The sequence below is a fragment of the Gallus gallus genome, chromosome 6 (assembly GCF_016699485.2).
Source record: "Gallus gallus isolate bGalGal1 chromosome 6, bGalGal1.mat.broiler.GRCg7b, whole genome shotgun sequence".
NCBI classification, from domain to species: domain Eukaryota; kingdom Metazoa; phylum Chordata; class Aves; order Galliformes; family Phasianidae; genus Gallus; species Gallus gallus.
The window spans coordinates 16,647,637-16,663,645 of NC_052537.1; the positions used below are offsets into that span (position 1 = coordinate 16,647,637).

Here is a 16,009-nt window from a genome sequence, read left to right on the forward strand (position 1 = left end):
ATTCTTTATCCAATCGCCCTTCAATTTCCCTCCCTAAAAAAGGAATTCATTTCAAAAAAAGAGCAGCCTGGGCAAGCAACCGACAGCTGTTAGAAAACCTAAAATGAGCAGCAGATTTTTGTAAAGAAAGACAGACAGTGCTACAAAACACTGTATTCATGCCAGCGCTGGCCAAGGTTTCACAACAAATTGGGCAGCTTGCATTCAGAGTAACTCTACAGCTGACGAAGCAGATCAGCTGCGGGCTCGGCGTTTTCCTGGCACCGCCGCCCCCTGCGCTCCATGCAGGCGGCACTCCGTGTAACCCGCACCGCACCGCGCACGCAGAGCACAGACCTCAAACAGCTCCCGCTTCCTGCAGGGAAGGCTCCGTGCTACCGCTCGTTTCCACTCGTGCCCCGTGCAAAGTATATCATCATCGCAGACTTCAGAATTATCCGCAGTAGTCGAGGACAAGCAAACAAGTTACAGAGATCAACACGGATCAGATACTATTCAGAGTGCAGACAATGGAATATAAATACAGATCAAAAACCCAGACTGCATCACAGCTGAGCACTTACTTCTACCAAGTGTGTTGCCACGCTTTCAAATGCTGAAAGGATGTCATACAAAAAACCATGCTACCTACACTATTTAATGTGCTGGTCTCTACCATTGGTATCCATCCTGAAGTTGTGCATGCCCAATTAATCCCTAACCAGCTTTATCCTATGCCCCCATCCCAGGGCGGTATCACTCGGCCTCCAAACAAACACGCTGGCAAACATTGAGGTGCTGCATTGCGGAGCATTATCAGAATGAGATCCAGCCCATTTTAGTGGGGCTTATAGGAAATTTATTGCTTGAAAAGAATAGATCAAAAATGAGGCTTTCTCACCCTTAGGGTGGAAAAAAACCCAACATCTATCAGCAGCTCAAAGACGACACTGCCTTTTGGTATCACCAATGGAAAACCACCAGAGGTTTAAAAATCCATTTCCTGCAACAGGAGTTGAAGTTGCACACCTAAGAGCTCCTGAGAAAATTCCCACCTGACTCCTATTTTTACATCCTTGGGTTTTGTAAAAACCTCCCACGGTGTCAGCCCGGGTGTGTGTCTATATAGGAGGCCGACATCCCACCCAGTGGCACTCCTCAGCGCAGCTCAGGGGTGCCGGCACAGCCCCAGCTGCCGCTGTGGGGCCCAGAGGCAGCAGTGCCCAGCCTTCCTCCAGCTCTCCATCCCTCTCACTGGAAATAATGCATCTGCCCAATTGCTGCTTGGTTCCCGGTATAGCAAATGGAAGGAAGGAGAGGCCACCTCGCACACAACTGAGTATTGAGGATAAATGGAACAAGCCAGCAGCTGCAGAATGTTTACAGAGGAGGAACCCATTACAAGTACATCTATCGCTATCAGCACACAAAAACAATAACAAAAGGAACACCAGAAAACTGTGAGGCACTGACTGCATGAATTCACTTAGTCAGATGGATACCATCTCCCAAGGTATTTCCAACATCACAAGACTGAAGCAAAGTCAATCATCTACTGAGAACATCCCCAGAAGTCTTGAAGCATTTCCTGCTCTTAACCAGCAAGGGAAAACTAACTCCTGTCCTTGAGAAGCATAAGCAGCTTAGCTGAGCCTGCACACTGCTGCTCTAAATGCAGTCCATTAGGCAATGAGAACTACCAAAGGCATTCAGGGTCAAACAACTAACTTATCCACGTCAGATCACCTCTTCTCCAAGCTATGCATGAAAATTATATGGAAGTGTAAGCTGCAAATATTTTCACACCTGGCCCATCCAGCTAGCTCTGGTAAACAAATTTACAGCTGCAGCTCCCTTTTTGTCCCACCTCAGCATTTACTCACCTAAAAGAGAGGTAGCAAACATAATTACATGCAATATGCAGCAGAAACCATAAACAGCTCAAGAGAATTATTAAGTGATGCCCTAAAGACTACACAAAGGCATTAGATTCATGTAAGTAGTAGTAATTTCATTTTTACAGCTATTAATTTCATCTTAACTCTCCAGCAAGACTATAATGAAGTTTAAATGTGAAATACCAAACAGTATTTTTTACATCAGCAATGAGTGCTTCTTAGACACACAGAACTTAGGCACTCAAGCCTCCATCAAGCTATGTGATTAGCCTCCAGCATGGATTAACAAGGCTTCGTGCTTGTACATTTCCAGAGGACAAGACAGATGTAAATTTACCAAGTAAGAATTCCAGTACAGGAATATTAGGGGAAAAAAAAAAGATCAAAATGTAAGCCTCAAGAATAACAATTTCTCAAATACATGAAGTCAGGCAAACGTGAACACATATTGAGATCTGTAAAAACTGCAGTTGTACAAATACAAGAAACAAGGCATGGATAGATTCCAGGTGGTCACACAATGCTCAATATTCACAGCTTTAGCAAATTTTTCTGTGTTTCAAGGAAGAATCTGTCACACAGATTGACGAGATGCCAATAATAATGGCTTGACTACAAGTAGGCATTGTTTCAGTGAATATATCTAAAAAGAGTCCAGGTGGCAACTTGGCTAACTTTGCTTCAAGGCTATGTCACTTCTTCCATTCTTTAACTCTGGCTGGGGAGACACACTCAAAGCAGCATCTTTACCAATCTTTAGCCTAACGAACAAAAAAGATGTGATTCACTTTTTCCACTAGTTTATCTGAAAATAAAATAAAATAAAGAATTATATAAAATGAAATTTTAAAACTGTTTTCTTTCCAGAGCTCTACTAACACATTAATCCTGCTTACCAGTACTTCCAGATGGCAAATAAAGGCCATCACCTACTTGTTTTTTCACCTCTCCAAACAGAAGAGGAAGCCAGAGTTGGCCCAAGCACTCACCAGCCCGTTGGTTCAACAAGTCACCTCTGAGTGTCTTAACTCATAAGGAAGGTGTACGACTGGATGCCTCCCTGTAAAGTTTCTCACTGCCTGCACAAAAATCCAGGGCAATAATTCTTTTATCACACCATGCATCTACATTTTTGTAAAAAATATGGACTTTTTTTTTTTGTCTCTGACCTCCCTCTTTCACCTTCCCAAAGGCTGTTGTCTCCTGCATTGTAGCACCCAGCTTTACTCCCAGGAGCAGATGTGATTTCTTCTGCAGACAGACTTTTTTAATCTTTCCCCTTTTTTATGCATTTATCCTTCCCCTTTCCTCCACACACCAATCCTCATTTCATATGAAAAAGGAGTTCAAAAGCTGTACTATTTGTCCCACAGCCACAAACTAAACCTAACGGTCAAAAGGAAGACAAAAAAGTCAATGAAGCATCAAGAAATATCACTCATGTTCCCTACGTGCAGCAGCCAACCGAGGATGCTAAGAATTCATTTCAATACACTTCTCCTGCAACCCTTCTGGGTCTCCCTCTGTGAAAAGAGAATTTCCCAATTTTTTTCAGTGCTGCCCATTTATCTATAGATTCTTATTTAAACACAGAAAAATCAGCACAGAGATCTGCCAACTGGATATACATCTTAACAGAATAGATGAAGTCAAATGTAGTTAAGTACCAACATTATCTCCTTTCTTTTGTTTTTGTTGGAGTAATCTAGAAACACTAATAATGATTCATAATAGCAGTATTTGATCAAAAGCAGACACTTTTCACAGCGTCATTTATCCCAAAATTTGTAGCTCCAGAAAATTGTAATGGGTATATCACAGCCTGACCAAGTTCCTTTGTTTCATTCCTGTAAGAAGATATTATGTTTCCAGCTGTATGGAAACAAATACATAGGAATGAAATGTATTCAAAATAGCACACTTTCTATAAGCTGTATCTTCAACTCCTAAAGCACCAACAAAAGCATGGTCAAAGAAATCAGCATCAACATTTTCTGATGCTGGACATCTAGTAGGTGGCACAAGCCTCTCCAGAATGTTACTGTCCTTCCATAGATGAAGAAACAGGGAAAAAAAGATGCATCAAAAAAACACACAGATCTTAAGCAACATGAGAATCTACTTGTTGGTAACCCTGTGTATGCGCATGGCCCATGACCACACAGCATCAGAGGAGGAAATTTAGAAAGGCTTGGACAGGTACACTCTTTGCTGGGTAAAGACCCAGCTGGAGGGCTGGGCCAGGAAATGGCGGTGAATGGAGTAACATCCAGCTGGCAACCTGTCACAAGCACTGTTCCCCAGGGACTGGCACTGGGGCCTGATCTGTTCACTATCTTTATTGATGACCTGGACAAGGGAATTGAGCATATCCTCAATAAGGGAGGAAATGCTAATTTGTCTGAGAGTAAGAAGGCCCAACAGAGGGACCTGGACAGGCTAGATTGCTGGGCTGAGGCCAATGGGGTGAAATTCAACAAGACCAAGTGCCGGGCCCTGCACTTGGCTCACAACAACCCCAGGCAATGCTACAGGCTTGGGGCAGAGTGGCTGGAAGAAACAGACCTGGGGATGTTGGTTAACACTTGGGCCTCTCACTACAAGAAAGACATTGAGGCCCTGGAGTGTGTTCAGAGAAGGGCAACGAAGCTGTGAAGGGTCTGAAGCCACAAGCCTTAAAGGGGAGTAGCTGAGGGAGCTGGGATTGTTCAGTTCGCAGAAGAGGAGTCTCAGAGGAGACCTTATCGTTCTCTACAATGCCCTGAAGGGAGGTTGTGGTGAGGTGGGGGTTGGCCTCTTTCCCCACATCACTAGCAATAGGACTAGAGGGAATGGCTTTAAGCTGTGCCAGAGGAGGTTCAGGTTGGACATTAGGAAAAATGTCTTCTCTGAAGACATTCAGGCACTGGAACGGGCTGCCCAGGGAGGTGGTTGAGTCACCATCCCTGAAGGTGTTCAAGAAATGTTTAGATGTTGTACTGAGGGACATGGTTTAGTGAGGAAAAATTGGTGGTAGGTGGATGGTTGGACTGGATGATCTTGGCGGTCTTTTCTGACCTTAGTGACTCTATGAGTAATGTGTGTGGCATTTTAAAATTAGAACCAGCATCTTAAATATCTTGTACATTACGTGTGGTTGCTCTTTAATCACTAAAAAAGTTCTAGCCTCCATATATTATTGAGTTGAAACATACGTGCCTTCAGTTTTATTTCTGCAGAGTTTGGAAAGGGGTCAAAAATGAGAAAGAGGAAGGAAAGTGCTTATGACAGATAAAGTATATAAGAATTAAGTTGAGAAATCAACTTCTAGCCATTATACTATTTAAAATTACTCTTACAACTGCATTTCAGATTTACAGTTTGGATGGGGCCCTGGGCACCTGATCTAGTGCCTGATTTAGTGGTTGGCAATCCTGCCCACAGCAGGGGGGTTGGAACTACATGATCTTTGGGGTTCCTTCCAACCCAAGACAACCTATGACTTTAGGTGATAGAAAAAAAGTTGTTATCTATGAAATCACAATGAAATCTTAAAGAGATGTTTGCACTTTGAAGAGCTAAATAATACATTCGTTTTGACACTTTCACTATTTACTTAGAGATACGAAGCCCCAAACCATATCAAAATTAATTATAGATATTTTAAACAGACAAATATTTACTCTGAAAGCTCCTTAAAGTATGTAAAACATCTTTTGAAGCTGTGCATTCCTTTCTTCCTCTGGAACAAAGTACTGTATAATAACTAGGACACCAGACAATTAAGAGATGGTTTCTGCTCCCAGTTTTGAAACTGGCATACCAGACATTGATCAAACCCCTGATGTCCATTTCTGTTCCTTCAAAGGTATACTGTGGGGGGAGGAGGGGGGGGGTGTTTGTTTAAAAGAGTGTCCTGTGGTCCTTGATCTTTACTTTTTATTGACTTCTTTATTACTTCTGGTTTCATATTTCTTGACATTTAACTCACTGTGTTATCTTTTTCTCAACATACTGGCATGAACTGTATCACTCCGTTATCATGGACTATCAAGAACTTGATACAGACAAGAAAAGTCCACTAAACTGAGATGCACGCACCTTTCCCTTCAATTGTGCGCTAGTGCAAAAACATGTAGGAACACCTTTGTCATACTCAGTAGTCAGGAGGGTCACTTCAGCACTTAATAACCCTGGGCATTATGACCAAGCAAGCAAAGATTCATAACCTACGCTACACAAGCAGCAGCTTTCTCAGTTGCTCAAAAACAACATCCAGTTGAGTACTTAAAACAGTTATAATCCTCTACCAATTTTTCATAGATGTAATTACTGAATTGACATTTGCTTAAAAATGAACTTTACCATAGGCATTACACAAACACTACAAGAAAGACATTGATTTGAAAATGTCCTACATCAGAGAGGGAACAAAAGGCCTGCTCACAAGATGCACCTGAAGTTTTACTTACACAGCTTGTATGCAGAAGAACTTTTACTTGGGATACATTATATGAGAAAACAGACTTCCATAGGTCTGATCAGTTCAGTTCTCACTTCTTTTCTCATTGAAGCCATGAGAAATAGAAAATATAAAAAGGTGTCATTTTTTCCTTGTGTAGGTTATTTTATGGCTTTATTGCTGTTCCTCAAAACGAACAGGAATTCCAAACTTGTAAACTTGCATATTAAATCACATTTAACTGATGGCTCTTCAAACACACAATCATGCTGCTATACAGTAGAAGCAGGATTACAGAGCATGAAGTGCATGAAGCTGACAATAGTGCAGTGCGGTATACAAAGCTCCTGGACCACCTCTGCACACTGAAGAATCCCATCTACCTTCTGGAAACTTCCATCACCTTCTGAACTCAGCAACTGGCGAAGAATCACTAACGATCAAGTGAAGAGTCACAGAGATTCACCCACATTGTAGGATGTTAATCCTTCAAAAGAAGACCCAGAACAAAGCAGATTCTGAAATTGAATAATCTGCCTGGAGATGAGAATAGATTAAGCTCTAACTTACATTTTCTCCTGTGCTTTTTCCTAGTTCCATCATAAATAAATAAATAAATAAATAAATACACGTGCCCTCTTTTGCAGCAATGGGTTCCACCTCCCAGTGCCCCCCCGCCGGTGACCCCAGGCACACAGTGGGGGCACAGCTCCAGGCGCAGCGCTCTGCAGTGCCTGTACACGTGTCTCCTGCTCGCTCTTCCCACTTACAGTAACAAATCATGTGGAGATTAAAATACCTGCTTTAAGTACTCAAAGAAGAAAACCACTTTTACCGTAAGCATTCAAAGAAATAACATATGCAACACACTTACATGCGTTAAAACAAAGGGCTCTTCTAGCACGTGTTATCCCAGGTAAAATACTCAATAAACAAAAGGCATTTGCATTTAACTGTCAAGGTACACTTGTCTACATAACTACAAACTTCAAGCACGAAGTGCAGCTCGAGGTGCTTTGCCTTCACTATGTTTTCATCTCAGGAAAGAGCTAGTTATCTACAGGTAAAAAAATATGTAGATGAGTTTTATTTTTATCCTTTAGCAATGAACAGGTCAAAGAAAAATAAGAGGGGAGGTTATAAAGAAATGGATAGGAAACAAAGGGAGAGCACAGTCCAGCAGCTAGGCTCAAACCTGCCCCCCTACCATTGCTTCAGGAGAGGCAAGCACGCCCCAGAGAACAGCCCCACTGGCTTCAGTCCATCTGAAACACACAGAGTATCTGTGATCGCAGGTCATTCAGAAATACAGGCATCTCCTCGAGGGGGAAGGAAGGAGAAAAGCACACAAAGAAAAAGCCATGGGAGCCAGGAAGGCCTCCCAGTACAAAGAGGAGACATTACAACACGGAAAGAACATGCAAGACTTCTCCTGAGGGGAAGAGAAGCCTATTTAAAGGAAGAGGTCAGAAGACAGCAGCAGAGTCAAAATTGGAGCGGCCATTTCCAATCACTGCAGTAAAAATGCATTTTTCCTGACAGCTTCCTGAAGGGGTTTCTCCAGTGCCATTCCTGAAGAGAGGGGTGCACACATTCAGTTACCTCAAAAGGGCTCAGGAGCACACGAAAGAAATGAGAAACATGAGAAGCATTCATCCCAAAAGGCAGAGCTATCACTGCATGGTGACACAACCTTTGGGTTTGGGAGAAACTTCTGGACAGCTTCCGAAATGCACACCGCAGCTGTGGAGCCCCGCATTTAAGGATGCCCATCAGTCCTGACAGACCAGCTTTGACTTCTTTATAGTGCCTTCAGCCCTACTGAATTGACTTTGCCTTTGCTGCTCGCAGAACCTCTGGGCAGCCCTCAGCTTGTGCTTCAGCTGCTGCTGTGCAGTGTGACAACACTGCCAATCACTATGGATAATGGGATACCGTACAAAAATAGGAGAAATCCACTTACTAGGGTGAGAAAGTACAGAGAAACCCTTTTCCTACCAGCAGCTAAGCCTCCACTGTCACATTACCTTTCCTCAGTGGGCAGCTGAGCTCTGCCCATTTTGTAAAGCATTTGCGATATCCTGCCACTAACATTCAGATTTTTAATTCCTAGGAAGAAGTCAATAGGCAGCTGGTACAATACTTCAGTACAATAGTTATTGTTTGGGGTTTTTTAACATTATCAGTGAACTTGAATATATTGTAAGAGGTATTTAGGCTAAGAGAGATTAGCCGGTATCACATTTACCAAACCCACGCAAGAGGCATTACATCTGTATCTCCCAGAAATACAGACACAACCTCCCCCTTTCCATACCAGAGGCACAAACACAGCAGAAAAAAAATAATAAATCAACAGCAGCTGTCCAACACACAGTAATAGCAAGAAAACAGCAAACCACTGCGTTCATTGCCGGCTTCCTCAGGCTCTGAGTGGGCACTGTGGATGACACCAACACTCTCTTCCAAGAGCAGTCTGAAAAGCACACCAGATAAATTCAAAAGAGATTACCTGTTTCTCTCGATGTCTCCTACTGCAATAGCTCCTTGAGAAAGGGCTGACTTTAATTTACTGAGTTCTAACTGGCAATCTTGAGGAAGAAGTGTTGCTCTCTAAGCCACTTATTGTTTGTCCTTATAAAGTAATGAAAATCAGCCACTGGCACTTTACCTCAAAGACACAATTCAGACTTCTACCAGATTGTCTCTAAACTGATCACATCTCCACCTCAGGCTCTGTCTATGCTCTGCCAATCATTCTCTCACTACAGCTCGTATTTTTGATGCACTGTGCCCATTATTTAACATGGTGGGCATTCCTAACAGTTTGGAAGAATACAAACTTCCCGGGGCTGTATAATGAAAACATTTTTAGGAGATCACTGCCTGAACAATTCTTCCTTTAGCTTGAGGGTTTTTTTGCAGTACAGTACGTAATGCTTGAGGAAGGAAAAAAAAGATCAAGCTTTACCACTAGGTGCCTATTGAGTGTAGTTTCAATGCAACTCATCATCACACTTTCTGTAGAAGTGAATGAATACATTCAAGCTGAGCGGAAAATATTGTGAACACACTATTTACCAATCCTACAGTATTTGCAGCAACTTTTTAAGTGTTTGGTAAACACTGATTCTTCAGAAGCTGTAAAAGACTAAGGGTGGGAAAACACTTAGAGGCTTTGAGGAAGAAACAAAGCCACAGTAGTGAATTTGGAGATCTAAAGATAACTGATAACAAAACCCTTGGAAGTATACAATAACAGAATGACTTAGATTGGAAGATCACCCAGTTCCAACCCCTGGCCACGGGCAGGGCTGCCCCCAACCAGATCAACTGCCCAGGGCCCCATGCAGCCTGGCCTGGAGCACCTCCAGGGATGGGGCACCCACAGCTCACTGGGCAGCTGTGCCAGTGTCTCACCTCTGTCTGAGTAAACAATTTCTACCTAACATCTAACGTAAATCTCCCTTCTTTTAGTTTAAAGCCATTCCCCCTTGTCCTGTCACTATCAGACCGTGTAAAAAGTCCATCTCCCCTCCTCATTTATAACCTTCCTTCAAGTACTGGAAGGTCACAAAGAGGTCTCCCCAGAGCCTTCTCTTCTCCAGGCTAAACAAGCTCAGCTCCCCCAACCACCAGGCTTACATCAATCGCCAATGAAAAATGCAAGTACTCCAGAAAGTGAGAAGGAAAACCAGAGAACCGTACTGACTCTCATAATGGATTCTGGCAAACAAAAGACTATCTAGAAAATTGGAGAGAACGTAAAGTGGGTGCTTTCATTGGTACAAATGTAATACATTGGTAGAATGTAACTTGACTGGAAGAAAGTCAACTTGAGTTGGAGCCATAAAGCAACTTGAGGAAGCAGATGGTTCTGAAAACACTACCAAGACATGGTTCTTCAAAACATCTACTCACACTGACTTGAGCAATGTCTGCCCGCTACTTACTTCAGCAAGTACAACGGCAAGTGTCTTATCAATGATGTATGCAGGCAAATATCAGTTACAAGCATTATCTCACTCAAAAAGAAAAAATGATAGGTAAAAACAAGTAAAGAAGGCAGTCCAGCATCGGAACAAGCCATTTCTAAAATAAAAGTTCAAAACTACTTGCTAAGTTCAAAAGGACTCCTGGTTTCCCCAGAATTGACACGCTTTGCTGGGATTTCAGTACAGGTGAATCAGTGGAAACTGACAAGAGTCAAAATCCAAGGGCACCCAAAAAGGAGACGCAATGGGCTTCTCCTTCACATTACCAGTTCTCCATTTGGAGAGAATACTCTTGTATAGAAAGTAACATAAGACGACTTGACAATAAACTCAGTGAAAATTAGATGAAAGAAAATCAAGCAGCCACAGTCCAGCTACAGTTTATGTGGTAATATTAAAAACCCTTGAGCACAAAGCAAAAAGCTGCACAATTTTGAAAATCTGCAAGTGGTGGGGATGGTGGTTTGTTAGTTTGTTTAAGAAGAGGAATCCCCAGCCAGCAGCACTTCCCTCACTCTCAAGAGGATTCTCTTTCAACTAATTAAAGATGAATTGGACTCTCACAAGGACAAACTCAAAACAATTGAAAAAGTCAGAAATCCCCTCTATTACATAACTCGCCTGACTGATCCCAAATCAAAACACAGCCTGAGCTGCCTGACTGGAGGGAAGGGCTCACAGAATGGAGTTCCTCTTCATTTCCCTTAGCATTTTAAATCAAAGCACTCTGCGTCCAACCTCATTTTTTGTTCACATAGGAAGCTTCATCAGAGCCTACTGCAAAATAGTGTCAATAAAAAACCACGCAGGCTGAACTGAGAACTACCACGCTTTAGAAGACTCAGTATGACTAACAAGCCCTGGATTTGGCAAGTTCTCGATGTTGCCTTTTCTGACTACAGAAACACTGTCACAAAGAGGTGTTAGAAATAGTTAAATCCACACAAGTTTTCTGAAATCCAAGCAGATCCCAGACAGTGAAAGGTTCCAAGTCAGCCCAGGCTCACTGGCAACACGCTGCATACAGTAGAGTACTTGCAAGTGCTCTGTGTCAGTGGTGCCATAACATCAATCTGTAGAGTGGATAGATAATTATTTAGGCAAGTGCTCATGCACTTCTCAAAATATCCCCATGTTACAGCAAAATCTTTGTACAAAGGAATTAGTTTTCTCTACAGATATAACCTGAAAATACGAATTAAGTACAAACAGTGCAACCCTTGCCTGCATAGGCTGAGAGGTCTGCAGAACATCGAACAGCAACATCACCATACCGTGTAAATTATTACAATTACCACAAGGATGTCAGCTGTTCTGTTTCCCTTTCTGTCAGGTGAGATACCAAAAATTTCAAAAATGCACAACCTACTGAAGCAATTTTTCATACTAATATGCAACAAGTGGATGCCAATAGAGGAGCAATTGCTGTTTGCCTTCCAATTTGGTCAAGAGACCAAAGGTACTGGGCTGGGCCCAGGAAAACACCAAATCACATACCAAAGCCCTGGAGATCACACAACTGAAAACCAATCACCTGTTCAAGTACCAGTCTGACCGGCACATCTCACACAAACCAGTTTTATACACCTCTGCTGAACTCGAGTCTTTCCACAGCAGCATGTTTCCAAAACCTCAGCTCCTCGCAAGCACATTACTAAACACAAGACTTAAAGCAAAACGTGAAGTTTACTGTGCCCAAGCCTTAGTTCTGCATCTCAGGATCCACGGCTTCAAAAAGCTAATTCCAACGCTGCCCGTCCTCTTTGCACAAGTGGGATGTTTCATAGGAAAGCCACGCATCCTGCCAGCAGGACCGGGATACCAAAAGCCATCCAAGTTGGATGCGCATTCAGCATTTCTCTATCTTTTTCTTTTAATTAATTTCATTTAAATGCCCACGCTATCCGTACCTCTACATCTGATTAGTCAAGAGATGCAGATGGTTCCATATCTGGGACTAGGGACAGTTCACATACTTACACTACAAGTTGAAAAATTAAGCTGCTCTGGAAAGCCTATGGTTAATGCAAAGCGTACTTTCTGGTCCCAACCAAGTGACAAGTGAACGTTTGTCCATAGCATAACACTGCCAGATTTTAGCACAACTCATTATTAACTGAACTCTCAGCATAGGGCCATATAGCTCAGAAGAGAATGAAACTTTGCAGCTCAGTCAGGGAGGTAGTAACAAGGCAGCAACAAGGCAGCAACAAGGCAGCTATGGTCACAAAGGCCAGCAATAATGGGAAAAGCACTGACATCAGACTGAAAGAAAAGAAAGGAGACGAAAGGAAGAGTAGGGAGCACTCGTGTAACTTCCACTAACTGTATTCTGTCTCTTCTTTCTGCAAACACTACCTGGATTCCAGGGACAAGATGCATCAGGATAAAAGAGAAATTGTGTTTCACTTTAAAAAATAAAAAAATCAAGGAAAGAATTAGCAGCTATACAGTGGTTTTAAGGAGTTATTTTTAATTCTTAATGCCTTTTTCCTGTCCACTATTAAAAAGAAACAACTATCAGAAATAAGGATATAAAGCAACTCTTTTGAAGCAGGCACATGGTGCTTTGCTCACCCCTCTGTCACAGTCACAAGGCCTTCTTGCTCTCCTACTACAAAAGAATGCTCTCATTTTAAAAGAAATAAGAGAAAATCACAGAAACAGGTAAGAAAAATGGATTTTTCTATACTAATATGCCTCAACGTGAGAAGTTGTATAGCAGTTATAAGAACTTTTATGACACCTTAGTCTAATTCAATCAACGCAACTGGGACCCAACGTGGGTATAACTACTCCTGAACAAGTTTGTGCTTCAATAACCAAAGGCTATTTTCAGATTTCCAACAGCAAGTTCAGAAGACATACTCAAAAAAGCAGCACTACGGTATTCCTGAGATCATACCGGTGAAAACTCATCCAGAACACTGCTTTGCATTAAGATCCCGCGTAAACGCTCATCTCAGCCTGTGGTCACAGCTGCCCTCACAGCCATCCCACACCGCCTTCTCCTCACACCTTCTGCACCCCGCAGCTCTCCTTGCCCCCCAGCGCCTCACACCCCTGCCACCACGTGTCCTCAGCACACCCGAGGATGCCAGGCGATCTCACCTTTCATTTTGACAGTGGGAGAATTGGGTCCGGCCGATTGCTTCCGCCATCCTCTCCAGTTCTGGCAAAGGCTTTCTGCCTCTGAGATGAAGGAACAAAGGGAGTCCTCCTCAAAGTGATCCGAGTCCTCGAAGGAGAACCTCTCCCCGTCCTCCCACTCCGCAAACATGAGTTCCATCACATCCAACAGGCAACACGGGGAAAAAAGACGAAGGAAGGAAGCGGAGCTGCTCGCTTTAACAGGTGGAAGGACTGGAGGGCTCCTGGAGTACTTAAAATGTCAATTCCGTTCAGATCCCCGTGCTCCGGTACCAGGAAGAACAGAGCAAACGCTACCTTGAAGCGGGAGAAGCAGGAAACCAATGCAAACTAAAGGGTTGCTTGTAAAAATCCCAGAAAACGAGTTCTTAAAAAAAGTTTAAAAAATGCTTATGTCCACAAAGTGTGTCCGACCCCGAGGGGCGGCCGGGATGCGGAGAGGTGCTTCCAGCCCGGGCAGGTGCGCGTCTGTCACAGCCCGGCGCTCCCGGCGCCGGCAGCCCCGCGTTCGGACCCGCAGCGGCCGCGCACCGGCCGGGGCTCCCTGCGCTGGTGCTTGTCTCACTCTCGGGGCAAAGCCCCGCCGGGACCGGGCCTCCCCCCGCCCGCGGCACCTCAGGAACGCCCCCGGGGGCGGTGAGCCCGAGCGCCGACGGAAGGAGGGGGCTCGGCGGGGCCGGGGCGCCGGCGGCGGGGGCAGCGCGACCTCCCGGCGGCTCGTCACCGGCGCGAGCGGGCGGCGGGCGGCGGCTCCGGCCTCATGGGGGCGCGGGCGGGGAGAGCCCGGCGCTGGGGGCCGGCGGCGGGCGGGCGGGCAGGGGCGGCGCGGTGCCTCTCCCCTCAGGGCCGGAGCCCGCGGCTCTCGGGGCCCACGGCCGGCAGCGCCCCGCGCGCGGACGCCCCCCCGTGCCCGGCCCGGCGGCGGTTCGCTGTCCTGGCGCGGCGACGGCTGCGAGTCCCTGCCCGGCGCCGGCACCAAGATGGCTCCGCGCTTCCCAGCTTCACCTGCGACACCCCCCCGCCAGCTGAGCCCCGCTTCCGCCGCCGCGCTTCCGGCTTCCGCCGCCGGCCGGCCGCGTGGGGCATGTCGGTACGGAGCGGCCGGTAGGGGGGCGGGCGTGAATGCCGTCCCGTGGCATAGCCGGTCAGCGTTGCCGTGCGTGCACCCGGGACCGGGCCGCGGGAGAGCCGTGCGGTGCGTGAACGGGCGGCGGGAGCACGCAGCAGCCGTGCCGCGGCGAGAGTGGAGTGCCTCAGCGACTATCGGAATAGTCTCGCAGAGCGGACGGGGTCACGAGGGAAGGGCCCGGGGCCGCGGCCGTCCCTGCACGGCGGCAACGGGAAAGCACGGCTCGTGCTGAAGCGCCGTGCTGGGCCCCAGAACGAACCGCACGTGGGTTGTGCGAGGAGGAAATAACGGCTGTGCGCGTCTGGTGTAGACCAGAGAGCAGGGAGCTTCCCAGCGCCCCTTCCTCTTACTGCTTTTGTAAGGTGTTTTAGGAAAGGAGACTGAGTAAAAAGAAAGCGCCGTTCCCCTCCTGTTTTATCTCCTCGTACGGCAATAAATCGGAGGAGCAGCTTTCAGAAATAGCAGCCGAGGCGCACTGCCCTCGGGGCTCGGGCTGGGAAGCCCCTTTTCTCCCCGCCAGAGCCGGGAGGAAACGAGGCAGGTTGGGAGCCAGGGGAGCCTGAGCGACTCTGAAGTTAATCATGAGAAAGTACTCCACATCCCATTACGTAAGGAGTTACATAAGGTTTCCCTATGCCTAGGTGGAAAGCTTTTGTTTCAGCTTTTTCTAAGATCCTACTTTATTTTAGAGATCTGTTCCGCTGTGAGAGCAGACGAGTGGAAAAACAAAGGCTCAGTTCTCTGTAAATGGAGTAAGCATCAGCTGAGCCGCCGCAGGCTGCACCTGTGGGTCCCTGCGTGTGCAGAGGGAAACATGCAAATGATAGGAGAAAAAAAGAAGAGCTAGGGAAAACAGAACGAAGTGCTGAGAAACAGGCATCCTAGAGCTGAAACTGAAGCACCTCAGATCAACCAGCATGTCCCTCGGTGTAGTTCACCTCAGCCCTCAAACAGAGGAACAAAAAATCCCCCTATGTTTAGCGATGGATCCTCTTAGTGAGCCTTAAAAGGCAGCCTTGCCCTAGGGGAAACTTACATGGTGTGTTCCTACACATGTAATGCTTGCCGGTTTAGGATTTAAGATCTCAAACACACAAATATATCAATAAAATGTGCATCAGTTGTATTTTTTACCTGTATAAGTGTTGGATCCCTCAGTGCTTCCTACCAGTAGGCAAAATGGGAGCTGTTCACGGCTTCTTAATTCTCAAACCTTCCTCTAAAACTTCATCTAATTTAGTGTGCTGTTGTCCAAAGCTGCTGGGCTTAAAATACTTGCACAATTCCTTTAAGGGATGTTCCCGAGGAGATATCTGAGGTAATATATAGATGAGAAATGTATTCACTGCATGCCTTTTTACAGAAATCATTATTAGCTAAATAAACTCTCACATTAGTAAGCTTCCTGTGCTTTCTT

The 16,009-nt window shown here is 45.3% G+C and overlaps 1 protein-coding gene across 5 annotated transcripts in view; it reads right to left on the bottom strand.

Annotated features, from left to right (window-relative positions):
- Positions 1-16,009, bottom strand: part of ZSWIM8 (zinc finger SWIM-type containing 8) — a 102,873-nt gene that overhangs the window by 75,295 nt on the left and 11,569 nt on the right. For 4 of the 5 annotated variants that reach the window (XR_006939535.1, XM_046942875.1, XM_046942876.1 and 1 more), the window contains one exon: positions 13,425-15,905. Coding sequence is in view for 4 of the 5 variants with exons in the window: in XM_046942875.1 (XP_046798831.1) it covers positions 13,425-13,602 (178 nt within the window). In the remaining variant the exon portion in view is untranslated. Of the gene's footprint in view, positions 1-13,424; positions 15,906-16,009 lie in introns of those variants that run through there. The other variant, NM_001195600.2, reaches the window with a different exon arrangement.